The sequence below is a fragment of the Neomonachus schauinslandi genome, chromosome 14 (genome assembly GCF_002201575.2).
Source record: "Neomonachus schauinslandi chromosome 14, ASM220157v2, whole genome shotgun sequence".
In the NCBI taxonomy this organism is placed as follows: Eukaryota; Metazoa; Chordata; class Mammalia; order Carnivora; family Phocidae; genus Neomonachus; species Neomonachus schauinslandi.
In genome coordinates this window covers 90360755-90377186 of record NC_058416.1, presented here as the reverse complement: position 1 = coordinate 90377186, position 16432 = coordinate 90360755, and the positions used below count along the sequence as shown (strand labels likewise).

At 51.3% G+C, this 16432-nt stretch overlaps 1 protein-coding gene across 1 annotated transcript; it reads right to left on the bottom strand.

Annotated features, from left to right (window-relative positions):
• Positions 1-14319: 14319 nt before the first annotated feature.
• Positions 14320-16065, bottom strand: FZD10 (frizzled class receptor 10). Its single transcript, XM_021698654.1, has one exon. The coding sequence runs from the start codon at positions 16063-16065 to the stop codon at positions 14320-14322; it is 1746 nt and encodes a 581-aa protein (XP_021554329.1).
• Between the last annotated feature and the right edge of the window lie 367 nt (positions 16066-16432).

Here is a 16432-nt window from a genome sequence, read left to right as displayed (position 1 = left end):
GGAGCAGGGAGGACAGCGGACCTGCAGGGGCACATGGAGAAGGAGCAGCCCCGCGTGGGTTTCTGGAGGGATCAGACCTGCAAGTACCCGACGTAGAGACAGTGGTGGGTGTGCCCACAGCTCAGAGCTGACACAGACATCCAGCTGACGCTAAAGAATGGCCTGCCACTTGAATGGCCAGGCTGTCCTTGCGCTGACCCCTGTGTCCCCCTTTCACCCAGGCCACACAGCCCTGGAGCAGGGACTTCAAGGTATCTCCAGGAACAGCGAGCGCCTGGCTGGCCTGCACCTTGGCCTACGGTGGCTGGGGAGGACAGGTCAGGTGATGCTGTTTTTCAGGTCCTTCCCGTGTCTGCCGTGTCGTGGGGGAGCCGTGACAGAGCTGGTGGTGCTGCTGCTTAGGAAAACATTCCTGCTGCCGATCTGATTTTTAAGGATGGGAGGGAATGTCCCCACCGAGGACCCCCTGGCATTCTGGCTCTGTCCTCAACCTGCTCAGGGCTCACCATCCTTTTCCAGAGACCCAAGGAATGACATAAGCAAGCTGGACACGTATGGGCTTATAAATTCTGTTTTTTTGGCTGGCATTGGGGTGTCCCCTCTCAAGAACTATGACATTTTTAAAGTTCTGAAAATGCAAAGCTTGAAACAAAACAAAACAAAACAGAACTAGTGCATCTCTGTCTTTGCCCTCCAAGATCACGAACATTTCTCTGGGAAGAGGGCCTCTGTTTCCTGTTGTTGGTATGCCTCCTAAAGATACTGCTCCCACGTCTCCGTCCACCACAAGCTCTGCCTGTGGCCAGATGCGAAGGCTGTAGGTGCATAAATCTCCCAAAAACAGGTGAAAGAAAGGCCACGTAGCCATTCCCTGGTCATGCACTGAATTTAATGAGCTTTATCCTTCCTGGAGCCTTAATCTAAATAAGAACCATACCAACAGCTATAAAAGCTACGGCCCTTTCTTTGAAATCTCAATTAAAACCAACACAAAACAAGCATGTTTGGCGTCTCCGTGCGGGACCATCCTGCAGGAAGAAAATTTTTTAAAAAGTTGGTAAAACTCCATTTAGAACCTCTCCCCTGTCTGCAATTCTGCTGCCGTGTATTTAAAAATAAATAAACTGGGAGGGGATGCACGGAGATAGGGCATGGGTATATCACCGTTTCAAAACCAATTTTCAAACGTTTTCAGGGCTGGCTAGATGCCAGAACATGTTTTGACATGATTCTTCCCCCTTAATTTATAACCTCTGTGTATCTGCGAGGAAATTCAACCCTTATGTTTCTGATTCCTTTACACTTAACTCATCAGATGCTGCCCTGTAAGAGACATTTGATGTTAAGCGGCTTTGAGCACTTTTTTACGAGGCCTTTTAAACCTGTTCCCCCTTAGGAACAGGAAGCCAGGTTTTTCCAGAAGTAAACAGATGCGGCCCACAAAAAGTGTCCGTCGTCGGCCTGGAGACCAGACCTGGGGTTCCCCGGTGGCCCCAGACCCGTCAGCATGTTGGGCAAAATTGCTCCACGCAGCCTCTTGAGGGACTAAGGTCCTCTAGCTAAACGTCAGTGCGTCACCAACGTCAGGGACCGCACGAGTCTAACAAAGACAAATGATCCCACCGAGAGCCACCGAGATGGGGGCCCCATGGCTGGAGGTGGAGGGAGGCTGCTCCAGGTGAGCTCAGCGCACCCCATTACTGGGTGGGGACTGGCAGGTGAGGACCGATTTCTCTCCTCGAATCTAGGTGGGCTCTGAGACTCCCTCGTCAGACAGGCCCCGGGGCAAGGTGCGCCCATTCTCTGAGAACCCGGCCCTGGCACACGTGCCCTGAGCGGAGGCGGCCGCCCTCTGTGGAGCCTGACCCTGCTGAGGCTGGCGTCCCTCGAGGGGACCCTGGAGCTTGGGACACCGTGGGGCGGGAGGGCGCCAAGAGGGGTGCCCGATAGGCCAGGGAAGTGAGAGCGGAAGGCGATCTCCCAGACCCAGCCATCATCAAGGCGATCAGAGCCCAACAAGCCAGCCCAGCCCTTCCAGAATCCTGACTCGGCAGATCACGAGCAAGCCAAGGTGGCTGAGAATACCCGTTTTGAGGTGCATGCTACCAGCACCCCGAGGAATCCGCTCACCTCCTTCAGCTCTCCGACAGTATGACGAGCTGCTTCTGTGCCAATTGGGCTCCTGCATCATCAGTGGGTTGCGAGGAGGAGGAAACCCTACGGTATTGTCTAAAAAGCAATTTCTGGACTGAAAAGCCCAAGGTAGACCGCATTCCGGCACAGATTGCCTCAGAGGTTCATGATGCGAGCACCGCTTTGGTTCGGATTCTCTGAAAATACCTTCCCCTCCGAGCGGTGGCCCTGTCTTCAGGCTGGGGCCTTAATTCCAGCAAAAAACTTTCAGGCCCTGTGTAGCGATGTTACCTGACCGCCCCCCACTCCTCCCCTCCCGGAGAAGGAGGGCTTGTGCCCACCGGGTGACGGAGACGTGCCCCCCTCCACGGGGAGCTGGATGGAGTGAGCCAAGGGAGACCAAGTGGGACCAGCACCCCCTAACCACACGGAGCCCCACACAGAATAAAAAGGGGCAAATGAATCCTGGTGGGGGGTGGGGGCAACCAGCACACGCCCACCCCGGGGACACTTTCCCTGCAATAAGAAATCATCTGCTCTTTGTTGTTGTAATTACTACAAGAATAGGACATACATAGCAACTATGGGAATCTGGGGGGTGGGTGAGAAATTTGTCTTTAACACATACACTTCTGTTCATGCATTTAGGACTAGGCTGCCTGGGTTTCTATCTGAGAATAAAGACAAAGGTGGGCCAGGGCACGTGCTGGAGAAGCTTAGCAGGCAGCTCCCCAGAGGGACGCACAGCCTTCTCTGGGGCACTCCCCGATTTCTGTGGTGTAAATGTCCCGCCATCGGAGTTCAAGCTGCCGACGGCACGCAGAGCTGGGAAGGGGCTCACACTGGTGCTCACAAACCAGCTTCTGCATCATTCCCCCAAGAACGTCAGCGCTGGGGGACAGGTCGCTGCGGAGAATCTTCCAGGGTCTCTGCAGCCAAAGCTGTGCCCTCAGAACCCCAAAGCTGGAAATAAAGCCAGGCTTACAAAGAACCACCTGCCACTGACCAGCGGGTACCCGATCGTTTCCAAACGGCAAACTTGAGGAACTGGAAGACCCACTCACCCCCCACAACGAGAGGACACGTGAATTTGTGAAGCCAGAAGGCCCCAGAAAAAAACGGGTCAAATTTTGGACGACAGAGACTTGGAAAGAACAACACAGGTTGAATGAAACAAGTAGGCGTCAGAAAGACCTCGAAACCAAGTGCAAAGTAAACGTAATCCTTGTATTCAGGTCAGGCGACGTGCACTCTTTCGGAACAGGGTGGGGTTGAGACGCTCCATACTTGTGGAAGAGACAGAGCCCAATTTAAATCATTTGTACCAGGTGCCCATTGGAAAGTTGGTGTAATTCTCACAATGACAAAAGTTTGGGGGTCCAGAACAGGGGATGCACATGCTAGGCCAGCAGACATGGCTTGTTTGTCCTGCACAGTGTTTTTACAAGTTTTGATTCATTGTCCACACTTAAAAGAAAGAGACTTGGGACGCCTGGGTGGCTCAGTCCGTTAAGCGGCTGCCTTCGGCCCAGGTCATGATCCCAGGATCCTGGGATCGAGTCCCACCTCGGGCTCCTTGCTCAGCAGGGAACCTGCTTCTCCCTCTCTCTCCCTCTGCTTGTGCTCTCTCTGTCAAATAAATAAAATCTTTAAAAATAAATAAATAAATAAAAAATAAAAGAAAGAGACTTGACCCCCCTTCAAAAAAAAAAATCAAGATTTCTGGTTGATCTTGAAAAATCAGAATTTCTGTTAACACCAAGCTCCCAAATCTGCAATGCAGCAAAGGTTTGGAACTTAGCTATAGGTACTCTTTCAGACAGGACACACAGATCCCACAGACCCTATAACACTCCTGGTTGATTTTCTCACACTAACTACTTCATTCCTTGTTTTCCGAGCCCCTAAGGCATTTGGATTTGCAACCTCTGATCTACAAGGAAATAGACAATTATCCTATTGTTTTTACTAGTTTGCAAACTCTCTCTCACCCATCCATCCATCCACCCATCCATCCACACATCCATCCATCCACCCATCCATCCATCCATCCACCCATCCATCCATCCATCATCCATCCCTCCATCCATCCATCTACTCATCCAACCACCCAACCATCCAACCATCCATCCATCCATCCAACCATCCATCCATCCATCCATCCATCCACCCATCCATCCATCTACTCATCCAACTACCCAACCATCCAACCATCCATCCATCCATCCATCCATCCATCCATCCACCCATCTACCCATCCAACCATCCACTCATCCATCCATCTTTCATCTACCTATCTACCGATCCTATCAATCTATCTACCTACCTACATAATACATATTTATCACCCAAAACTGAAATTGAGAAAGTATAAAGAAGAAGGTAGAGATTATCCATGAATCTTGCCAAGCATAGATAACCACTGTAAACATTTCATGTCTTCCCAGGTATACACATGCCCATTTTACAAAGAAGGAAGTGGTATGACACAGAATGTATTCTATAACCTGCCTTGTTCAATTAACAGCAGATTAATATTCAAAATGTCTAACAACTGATGTGGAATAGGTACAGACCGATCAGAACACGTGTCGATCATAAACAGCCAAAGGGCTGTGCTGGTCCACCCCGGCTGCCGGCTGCCGGCTTAGTAATATGGTTGGCCATGTGCCCATGTTAATAACATGTTTCTACATAATTACTCCAATGACTACATGATATTCTAAGGATTTACCACAGTTGAATCGAACAGTCAGCCTGCTGGTATACACAGAGGTTGTTCCCAATTTTCAATACATTTAATGCGAGTAGAATTGCTGGCTCACAGGATATGCATATTTTAAACGGTCTTGGATACACATTGCATTTGCTCTTATGAGGGCCATCTACCTTACAGTCCCACCCGGGGGCATGGGGAGCCCATTTCTCTACCCCCAAGCCAAATCTAGGTATTACCAGCCTTAAAAAGAAAGGGTCCATCTCTTAGGTACAAATAATGGCTTTTTTCACACATGTACCTTTGATTACCACTAGTGAGTTTAACTATCTTTCTGCGGGTTTTTCTTCTCATCTGAACTGCCTATTTATAGGCCCAGGCAGGAAACTATAGTTTTTGCTTTTTAATTTTGTTTATGGAGAATTTTTATTTTTGATTAATTTTTTTTTTTGCCATACCGAATTTTAAATTTCAATGTAGTCAAATCATGATTTAAAAAAAAAAATAACTTGGCTTTGGTGTCATGCTAAGAAGTCTCCTGATAAGCAATATACGGTATTCACCAGCATTTTCTTTTCATGGAGTGAAAATTTTAAATAACTTTTTCCCCCTGATGGTAGTATTAATTTTACTTTTCTTTTTTTTTGTCAGTCCCAAATGGATTTTGGTAAAAGGTATGAGGTAGAGATTTGATATAAAAATGTTCCCAAATCTAAAACAAGCCTCAACATTATTGGTTGAATACGCCATTCTTTCTTATTTTGGTTTGAAATAAAGTTCCAAATGCATTTAGGACTCTTTCTGGACCTTACATTTTGTCCCATCAATTTGCATATTTTAATGCTATTTTCCAATACTGTTTTCATTACTACAGCTTTAAAGGGCATTGACTAGTGATAGAATTAAGCTCTTTCTTACCATGGTTTCAGTTTTTTTCCCTGCCTTGGGTATTTGCTCAAATTTGATGGCTTTATATCATTTTGGAGAGCCCCCCCCCAAAAATACAGATTTTTACATAGGAGTTGCATTATATTTAGGAATTAATTTGGGGATGGTGGACATATTGACCAGGTACTTAATTGTGCAAATATTCCAGCCAATTATTTATACTCTTCAGAAACATAGTGACATTTTCTTCAAAAGGGCTTGCACATCTTAAGTTTGTTTCTTGATAGTTTGCTCAGGCGTTTTGTAGGTTCTGCAAAGGTGGTCTTTATTTCCTTTATATTTTCAACTGGTTTATAAGGAAGCTGCTGATTCTGTAGACTTGTTTTCTCTTAGTCTCCTTATCAGTTCTATTCAATTCTCAGATTCTATTTTAAGCTAATTATCTTTTCAGTCACATCATCTGCAAATAATGACAGTTTCCAATGGTCTTAAATTCTGTCTTCTCCTCTTGCCTTACTGCATGGTCGACCATGTCCAGGATAATGTTGGATAATTGTCAAGAGCCTTGTTCTATTCCGACTTTCATAAAAGTGCCTCTAGGGTCCCATTATTATGTGTAATGTTTGCTGTAGATGTCCAGTGATCCCACTGTATTGCGTCCTTCTTAGACAGCTCCTGGGGAGTTGTACCCACTTGTGTGCACTCATCCTGAACAAGACTCTAGACCAAGGTAAGTATACCATGAGGACAGGCAGCAAGGTGAAACCAAGTTGTTTGGGTAACAGTTTTAAGAATCAAAATAGATGCAGGGAGCACGTAATACTCAACTTTAAAGATACCGGGGCTTTCAAGTGGAAAATGAATTAAATGAAATAGAGCAGGCCATGTGGCCGAAGTAGAGCCAAGAGGAAGTAGTCATAAGGAAGAAGATTTTAACTCAAAATAAGACATTTTTAAAGACTGAGAGCTGATCCAAGATAGGACACAGAAGTGGTGGTACCCAAGAGAAGTCCATATAATTACAGCCAGGAATAATGCACAGGAGCTTTAAACTTCAGGTGGTGGTGGGTTGCCACTCAAACTAGGTCAGGAGAACCAGCACATCAGCATCACCTGCAAGTTTATTACAAATGCAGACTCTTGGGTCCCACTCAGACCTACAGAATTAGGATCTGTGTTTTCTCAAGAGCCCCAGGTGATTTGTATGCACATTAAGGGTTCAGAAGCACTAGACTCAAATATATTTTCCTACCAGTCACAGGACACCCAACCTGTGGACTCTTAGAGAATACAGGTAGTTAATTACCTCAAGTAACAAGAGACCTGGAGGTGTAGGAGCTTAATGAAGTCATCATGAAGTTGGCTCTTTCCATGCTCAGAGTGCTAGCTTGAATATTGAGTTTATGTAACCTCATGGTTACAAAATGGTGCAACAGTTCCATGTACAACTTCACACACTACTTATGCGCAGGAAAAGGACAGGCTTCCTCACCATCTGTCTTTTCATCATGAAGCAAAATCTTCCCTAGAACCTTCCATGACTTCCATCTACACACACCTGTTCTTCTATCCCACCTCATTGACCAGACTGAGTGAAACTGCACACCCCTCACCCAATGGGGTCATCTTACAAGAATAAAACCTTTAGGAGGCAGAGCTGGGCTGGAAATTAAAATACACTTCCAACTTTGCCTGATGCCCCTTCCTCTCTTATGTTTTTCTCCCTAATGCTCTCTATTACCCAAGAGATGCGATTCACTCCCCTGAACATTGCTGCAACGTTGAGCTTTATTAATTGAAGAAAAAAATGACTATAATCATGACACCCTTAGAAGAATAATGGACCTTTTCCTTTCATTCTTGTGTTTGTTTTTGTCTGTGTAGACTTGTGTCATACTTCTCGCAAATGAGAATCGCAAATTCTTTGTAAATCTCTCACGTCCTCTGTGTGCTAGGCCATGCGTGGAAGAACAAGTTGCATTTATTTTCCCAATACTTAAGAAAGTCCCTTTAAGAAGAAAAAAAAAAGTCTCAGCTGGCCTAAGCTGTTTTGAATCTAAGCCTTCTGCTATGGCCTGACATCCAAGGACACCTAGATGATATTGACACAAAGTTGGTAATATTGCTCCAGATGAGCGGGTAGGAAGAAAAGCCATTTGCAAATGGAAAATCTTGCTCAAAGCCAGCAAAATCCAAGTGTTTTATGAGAGGGCGGGCCTGGGAGGTAAACAGGTGCTGCTCTGCCCTGGGGGTGAGCCAGGGAGGAGAGCGGCAGCAACCTGGCGCTTGTCTCTTCTGATCAAAGTCGGCACCTGCCCCTCGTAATCACCGGCACCCACCTTTCAAAGCACGCACTGATTGATCATCTGTCAGGGGTGATAACTTTGTAGTTCTGCCTAAAATACTAAAACATTGTTAGGATAGGTTTTTAAGCGGGTTTGTTTCTTTCTTTCCTTCTTTTTTTTTAGTGCAAATATTCCCCCACGCGCCATAAAGTGCCCCCTCCCTTGGAGGACATCTGCTGGGAGAGACCCGCTTGTCAGAGAGTGCCTGAGAGCATTTCATCCATCATCCAGTGCTCCTGAAGCCACCGATGGCAGAAGTCCCTTCGTGGGTGACGGAAGGCAGTTTCATCGCCAGACCCTCTGGATCCGAGCTTGGTATCCGCCCTCCGCCCTGCATAAAATGTCTTCTAATAACAAAGCTAAACTCCGGGACTTTGGACAAGTCCGCTTCGGCTGTGGATCTCGTGCGGGGTCTTAGGAGCATCACCTTCCCAGGGGCGGGACTGTTGGAGTCCCCAATTACCACGGCTCACCTCAGCAGTGGAAACTTAATCTGTACGGATTTCAAACGCCTCCTTCCCTCCTCCCTCCAGCTTGGCCTTCACACTCTTAATAAAACATTAAAAAACACTCCACACTATGTTGCCGGAGCGTGTTCCGCGAGCTTCCCTGAAGTCTGGCCGTGTTCCCTCCATCAGCACATTACAGCCATCTTCGAGCATTTGCGTACAGAGGTGTCCGCGCATGAAGTCTGGTTCCCTGCGAAGTGAGTGTGATGTTATTGTGTTCAAAGAGGAAGACGGAGCATATTCTCCACTACTGCACCGTGCCTGCCTTTTCAACTTGAAAGATCAGTGGGTATTCTGTGTAACCCGGACACGGCATTGGGAAAGTGTTTCTCAAAAAAAAAAAAAAAATCCCTCATTCTTTTTAAAGATCATTACTCATTAGCATGCTGGGTTTAACTTTCTGGGGGAGGGAGGGGAAAGAAGCATCGTACCAGCAGTGTTCACGGACTGCCTGCCCTCTGCCAACTGGCCTTCTGAGTGCTGTGTCCATGGGAGTTTATTCCGTCTCTGGACGGTTGTGTGGAACACAGACTAATGAATTAGGTCACTTAGGACATGGAGCACCTAGTGAGGGACAGCCCAGTGGGGGAGGCACCAGCAACACCCCCATTTCATAGATGGAAGTCCAGCAGCTCGTCCAAGGGCAGAGTCAGACTGGAAACCGGGGCGAGTAGGGGCGAGATGGGGCTCAGTCCCAAGCCATATTATATCCCCACCCCTGTAAGGGTGCGGACGCCCCCATCTGCTGTTCCTCTCTGTCCTCCTCTCTTCCCTTCAAGGAAATAATATGGGAAATAGGAGAATATCTACGACTTGGAGAATACTTCTTGACTTGTTGTCTGTTTTCGGTCTCGAAGCAGCATCCCCCCAGGCTCTGGTAGAGAATTATAGACTAGCAGCCTGTGGAGATCATTTTACTTTTGCTTGGGTGGCCCAAGGGTTAAAGGAAAGAGAGAGGTGAGTGCCCCAGGCTCGGAAGGGTAGAGGGGAGGGATGCTGGGGCTTCCAGCCTCCAAGCTCCCCTAACCTCTATCTGGATCACATATTCCGACTCAAGATGAGACCATGACATAATCTCTGGCAATCCTCCACTGACAGTGAGAAACCCAGCCCCAGCGGTTAGGGGACTGCTCTTCTTCCACCTGTGCTCCCCCTCCCTCCTCCCACTTTGCTCTCCCTCCCTCTCCTCCTCCCTCCTCCCTGGTCTGCCCTCCCCCTTCCCTCCTCCTCCCTACTCCCCCTCCCTCCTTCCCCCCCCTTTTCCATCCTCCTCCCTCCTCCTCCCTCCTTCCTCTCCTCCCTCCTCTTCCTCCCTCCTCTACCCTCCTCCCTCCTCTGCCTTCCTCCCTCTGTTCTCTTCCCTCCTCTCTCTTCCTCCCTCTCCTCCCCTCTGCCTTCCTCCCCCTACTTCTTCCTACTCCCTCCTCCCTCAACCCTCCTCCCCCTCCTCCTTCCTCTGCCCCCAGCTGACCTCTCCACCTGTGTCTCCAGCCCCCTTCCCAGCCTACAGACTGATCTCCACCAGGAGGTATCAGAGGACCCTCACTGTCTACCCTGCATCCATCTTCCATTCTCCACCAACACTTCTGTTTCCTTCCTCCTGTCTTGGTGAATGCCACCTGACCCCCCAATAAGAACCGTGGCCATCCCTGACTACGTGTCCCCTCTGGCCTGTCTGGGCATGAACCCAGCCCTGCTGCCCTTGCTTCCGAGTGCCCACTCTTCAGCTCCCTCTGCAACCACAGCAGAAGGCAGTCGGCCACACCCCCTCTCCTCTCCTCTCCCGAGCCCGCCCGGCCCTGTGCAGTCCGTGCCCGAGCGCCCCGTGCCCCCTCCTCGCAGCACAGGCGTGGACAGCCGCCGTCAGGCCCCAGGTTGGGGTGGGGGGTGGGCTAGTAGCCAGCAGTGCGGGTTTGGAACCACACAGCCAGGCTCACGTTCCTGGCCCCTGCTCACTACCCGTGTGGCCTGGGGCTCCTGTCTGGACTTCTCTGTGGTCCGTCATCCTCATCTGTAAGACGGGGCTGAGAATTGTCCTGCCAAAGCATGTCAGCAGACTGAGCGAGCCTGGAAACCGCCATCATGTCCTTAGCCATCATTCCCTCATCCAGCAATTACCGATGGAGTCAGGGGTCTGGGATCTGTGATCAGGCTGTCTGGTTCCCGTCCTGGCTCTAACTCGTACTTGCTGTGTGACCCTGGGAATTTAGTGAACCTCTCTGGGCCTCTGGGTAAAGTGGGGCTGACAAGCCTGTCGAGCTCCCGGCAGGCAGGCAGTGCTCCCAAGGGCCTGCTGGACTGATTGTCATTGCTCTCGTTGTACCTGCCATTACACCCCGAGGCCCGTGGCTAGGTCCCCGCACAGGCTGGGTCCGCATGGAAGCCTTGATCCCCTGTTCCTAACTCCGGCTCTAGCCGTTAGCCTATCCCGGCAACGTCACCCCGCCACGAAATTGTTCCTGTTGGACCTTCTGCCTTCTGTGCATTTTGAGTCCCCTTTGGGAGGCCTCCCCCACTCAGAATAGATGCGCGGGAGATGCGCCTCGCACGAGCCCCTTTCCCGCTGTGCGGGTCTCTCGTACCAGGCGGTGACCTCGGAGCCGAGGGCCGGGTGCGCTTGCCCCGTTTCCCGGGCCCTGGCACGGACGAGGTGGTGAGTGGCTGGGTGCCAAAGGAAGGAATACCCAGGATGGCCTGCAGTGTGACCTGGGGCAGTCACCTTCTCTGACCTCAACCCCCGGATCTGTCACCTGAAGCAGGTTTCCGTTTCCCTGGAGCTGAAGCCGGGGCCTGAGGAGTCTCCACATTAAGGCAATCAGCAATTCCTTTGCAAGTCCCCAGTCCAGCCACAGGGGACCCAAAGCCTAGCAGGGGTATTCGCAGATTTCTCCCTTCCGGAGCCTTGATGCTTCTCCTAAAATTCACGAATTATCTGCATGTGACCCCGGGTCAGTCTGTGGCTCCCAAGGAGCAGTTTGCTCAGAAATCCCTCCTGGGGCTACTGGAAACCGGGGCAAGTAGGGGTGAGGATCACTGGCAGAGTTGGTGCCCTGGTGCACCTGCCCGACCGTATGCAAAATCCTTTGACATTTATGAACAGGGTCCCTGTGGTTTGGGGGGAGGGTCCACACTGAAACACTTCCAGACAACAAACAGCAGAGGTGCTTCCGCAGGTCAGCCCGCTGTTCTCCCCGGGACTGAGGTCTGCAGCCCACACACGGGCACATACTGGGTGGCTGACGAGTCCAGTAAGTCGACAACTGAGGACTTGGGGGAATCACACTCAGCTTTGACACTCACAGCAGCTGATACTGTTATCTTTCTAGACTCTGCAAAACTCTGTTCCAAACACGTCATTTTTATTTTTCCTGAGTCACCCAAAGGAAGCATTATGTACATACATACACCCAAACATCAATATCCCTAGGTGGTCTTTTGGGGGACTGGGTGGGATCGATCAACAAATGGGTTTTTGTTTGTGGGCATTTTTTAAACCTTTTTTTTTTTTTAATGCACTTTAGGCTATTCTAGATTTTATTTTAAGTTACTTTGCCTACCTAGTTGGTGTTTCTTGAACTTGATCCCAAACCACCCAGGGTCCCTGCTCGGGCAGGCCCCGGCCATACACGTCTAGGTGAGGTGGCCCCCACAAACCGACCCGTACCTTTGCCCAGCTCTGATATTGATGTGAGGGTGGTCCTACGATCATCAGGCTTAACTCCTAAACACCCTCTTTGGGAAACAGGCTGCCCTGACTCCAGGCTTCTGTCCATCTTAGGAAGTGCTTAATACATGTTCGAAATTCTTAAGGGCTCTTTGTTCAACTGGGAACTTGACATCAGCACGACCCCACGGAGAGCTTGGTTTATTCTGCTGATTTCCCACGGCAGGATGTCTGGATCATGCCCTTGGATCCTTCGTGTTAGGACTGGAGTTCAGCTGTGCCTCTGACCGCTGAACCTGGGCCCACTTTAGGTCTCTACCGCTCCAGCAGCAGACACAGGAGAAGAACCAAGTTCACAGACATACAAAGCTGATAGACCTCCTTAATGACGTGCCACCCTGAGCAGATATTTTATCCTGTCCAGGTCTATAATCTGTTCTGTAAACATGTCCTGGACTTGCCACAAAACCAGCACATTCTGGACTGACGCACAGAACTCTGTCTAGGTACGATTTGATCCCAGCAGACCCACCGAAGGCTACTCGGATTTAATACTCTGACTGGGCTGGCCACGCTCCCTGGAGATATCACCGGAGGTTGGTCCAGGCTCCCCGGGATTCAGCCACACTTAGAAGCCCAGGCGCTCCCTGAGAAAGTGTGTCTGCAACCAGGCCCTCACATCCAGCCACCAAGAGTCATAGCAACGATCTCCAGCCCTCCCCATTTCCTGCATGTCATTCCACTGAAACTCGAAATTCAATTATTCTGCCAACCTTGCCATCCGCCCATCTGCCATTTCACACGGATAACCAGTAATCTTTAGATAGAGATGCACACTCAGGATTTGCTTGAAAAGCTGGTAGGGGGAGAAAGTTTGCTCTGCTCTCTCCACACTCAGGGAAGGGAAGCCTCACAACGCACAAGGGACCAGCACCAAACTAAAGAACATATTTTATTTTTAATAAAATAGTGGAGCATGAAAAATATCATATATTACAAATATACACAAGCAGAACAGCTCTCCCCTGGGGTGGTGGGGAGAATCAACTAGACTTGTCTAGTGCTTCTTGAGCTATTCATGGAAACCATTTGTTTAACAATAGAAAGAGTCAATAAGCCCTTTGGATACTTTTGAATGATCTTTCTCCCCTTTCCCCCCCTCCCCTCCTTTCCACAAATCAGTCCAAACGTGTATAACATTGGCTTGGTTTCCATTAAAAAGCCACAAAATGTAACACTAGAGGGTTTCTGAGGGCTGGGCCTCTCTGTGCTTTTGTTGAGATTTCTTTTGTTGTCTTTATGTACAGCAAAATACTTGTTTCTCTTTTCATTTCCACGGAAAGAGGGAAGAAATGTATTGCACATTGTTTGCATTTGCAAATGTTAGGTTTAGAAGTTTCTGTCTTGGAGAAAGACCCATTTGTGAAGGCTAGAGGCTTGAGTCTATTTTAAGTGACTCCAAATCCACTGGAGTGTGTTAAATCGTCAGGGCTCCCCTTTCTCCCTGTCTACACAGAAGCTGCTGTCCCACACACAGCCTTCCTGGGGGTGGGCCCCAGGGATGGCTCCTCGCTGGAGACCCACTTTACCCCTCCCCGCCCCCTCCCCATGCTCCCAGCAGAAGTTCTTTAATGTCCAAAGAAGTTACCTCTCCTCTGACTTGTAAATGGGTAGCAAAGCCAACTCAAACACAGGGCTATGTATTTATGGAAGCTTCTAAACAAAAGTTTTCTTCTGGGGGCTGAATCAACTACTTGACCACAAATTAGTTACACGAGAGGCTGCTTAAGTAAGGGAGGAGCTCTCCTTCTGGAAACAAAACAAAACAAGTAACCTGGAAGCACATTTTTACTTTCAGTGTATCACAGCATCCTGAATTTCAGGGTAAAAACTTTTTCTTTTACTTTTATTTAAAAAAACAAAAAAACAAAAACAAAACCCAACCAGCCAACCAGGAAAAGCACCACGTTTTGGCTCTGACTGCCACCGTATCCTGTCTGGGAAAGTTTTCCACTCTGGCCTTCCCTCCCTGCCCGCCCCCCCACCCCCACCCCCCAAGGCAGTTCACACACAGGTGGGAGACTGGGCAGGGATTTCATATTTTCCAAGATGGGTTTTTTGGGGATGCTGGGCTTTTTTGTAAATCCCACTGTTGGTGATCACACTGGCGGGTTTCCTCCTGCTCTTCCTCTTGAACCTGCGGCTGCAAACGTTCTGCCAGGACTGCAGGGTTTTGGACGTCCAGATCCACATCCCGCTGGTGATGCCCACCACCAGCAGCATGAAGATCTTCACCATGAAGATCTCCACGGCCGGGATGGACGCCGCCATCAGGCAGTCCAGAGTTTTGGTCTGGTTGTTCATTTTGCACTTGTGCTGAGTGGCTAGGATTTTCCAGTACTCCATGTTGAGGCGCTCGTAAAAGTAGCAGGCGATCACACAGGTGGCCGGCACCGTGTAGAGCACAGAAAAGACTCCGATCCTCACCATGAGCTTCTCCAGTTTGTCGGTGTTCTCCCCGCCCGTCTTCATCACCCTCCGGATGTGGAAGAGCGCCACGAAGCCGGAGAGGATGAAGGAAGTGCCGATGACGAGGTAGCAGGTCAGCGGGATGAGCACGAAGCCGGTGAGGGCGTTCACGTCCATGCTGCCCACATAGCACACGCCCGTGAGCTCGTCGCCCGCCACCCTGCGCATCACCAGGATCAGGATGGTCTTCACGGCCGGGATGGCCCAGGCCGCCAGGTGGAAGTAGCTGCTGTTGGCCTCGATGGCCTCGTGGCCCCACTTCTTGCCGGCAGCCAGGAACCAGGTGAGCGTGAGAATCACCCACCAGAGCGAGCTGGCCATCCCGAAGTAGTAGAGGACGAGGAAGACGAGGGTGCAGCCCGTGCTCTCCAGCCCCTCCTGGATGACATAGAGCTGCCCGCTGTCCCGGTCGCACGCGATGCTCTCGGCGCCGGCAAAGAGGCGGATGATGAAGCCCACCGAGTAGACGCAGTAGCACATGGAGAGGAAGATGATGGGGCGCTCGGGGTACCTGAAGCGCGCCGGGTCGATGAGGAAGGTGAGCACCGTGAAGGCGCTGGAGAAGAAGCACAGCACAGCCCACACGGCCAGCCAGACCACGGCGAAGCGCTTGTCGCCGCGGCTCCAGTACACGTCCACGCCGGGCGTGCACAGCGGCGCGCACGCCGCGCTCTTCTCCACGTGGTGGAACTTGCCCGGGTTGTCGCAGCTGGCGCGCCCCGGGCCCGCGTCCCTGAGCGAGTGCTCCTGCGCGCCGTGCGGCCGCTGCGGCCGGAAGAGCGGCGGGAACAGGCCCGAGCCCCGGGAGGGCTCGTCCGAGCCGTTGTTGGGCGCCTCCATGCACAGGTAGTTGGGGTCGTTCTTGTTGGGGAGCTTGCTGCAGTCCAGCGAGTCGGGCCACTTGAAGTTGAACTGCTCCATGATCGGGGAGCACTTCAGCCGGGCCTGCTCGCACATGACCCGGCAGGCGGGGATGGGGGTGGAGACTTGCTCGGTGCACATGGGCGCGTACAGCGAGCACAGGAAGAAGCGGAGGTGGCCGTGGCAGCCGTACTCCACCAGCGGCGCGAACTCGTGCAGCTGGATGGCGGCCTCGCGCTGGTTCTCGTGGCCCATCAGGTTGGGCATGCGGGTCATGTTGTAGCCGATGTCCTTGCACATCGGGATCTCGATGGGTTGGCACTTGCCGTCGCCCGGACGCTCCATGTCCATGGAGCTGATGGCGGCGCACGAACCCATCACCTGCAGGACCAGCCACAGGCGGGGGCCCGGACGCGGCATGCTGGCGTCGGAGGTGCCCCGGCGGGGAGGTCCGCTCCCCTCAGCGCCGCCGCTGCCCAGCTCGGGCCGCGGGCCCCGGCTCCCCGTCCCCGCGCCGGCCCCCGCCCATGCCCGCTCGGCCGGCCCGAGCGCTGCGCTCCGCGCCCCGGGCCTCCGCCGAGGTGGGGGCCGCGTGGGAGACGGAGCAAAGTTGGCCAACAATACCGGGAAGCGCGACGGGCCCCGAGCTCCCGGCGGCGGGCGGCGAGTCCCGGCCGCAGCAAACTTTGGGTTCTTCCGCGAACGCCCAGGTGGCGCGTCCGGGAGGCCGGCGGCGCGGGCGCACGGTGGCCGGCCGGCTGGCGGCGGCTCCTCCCTCCCGCGCCGG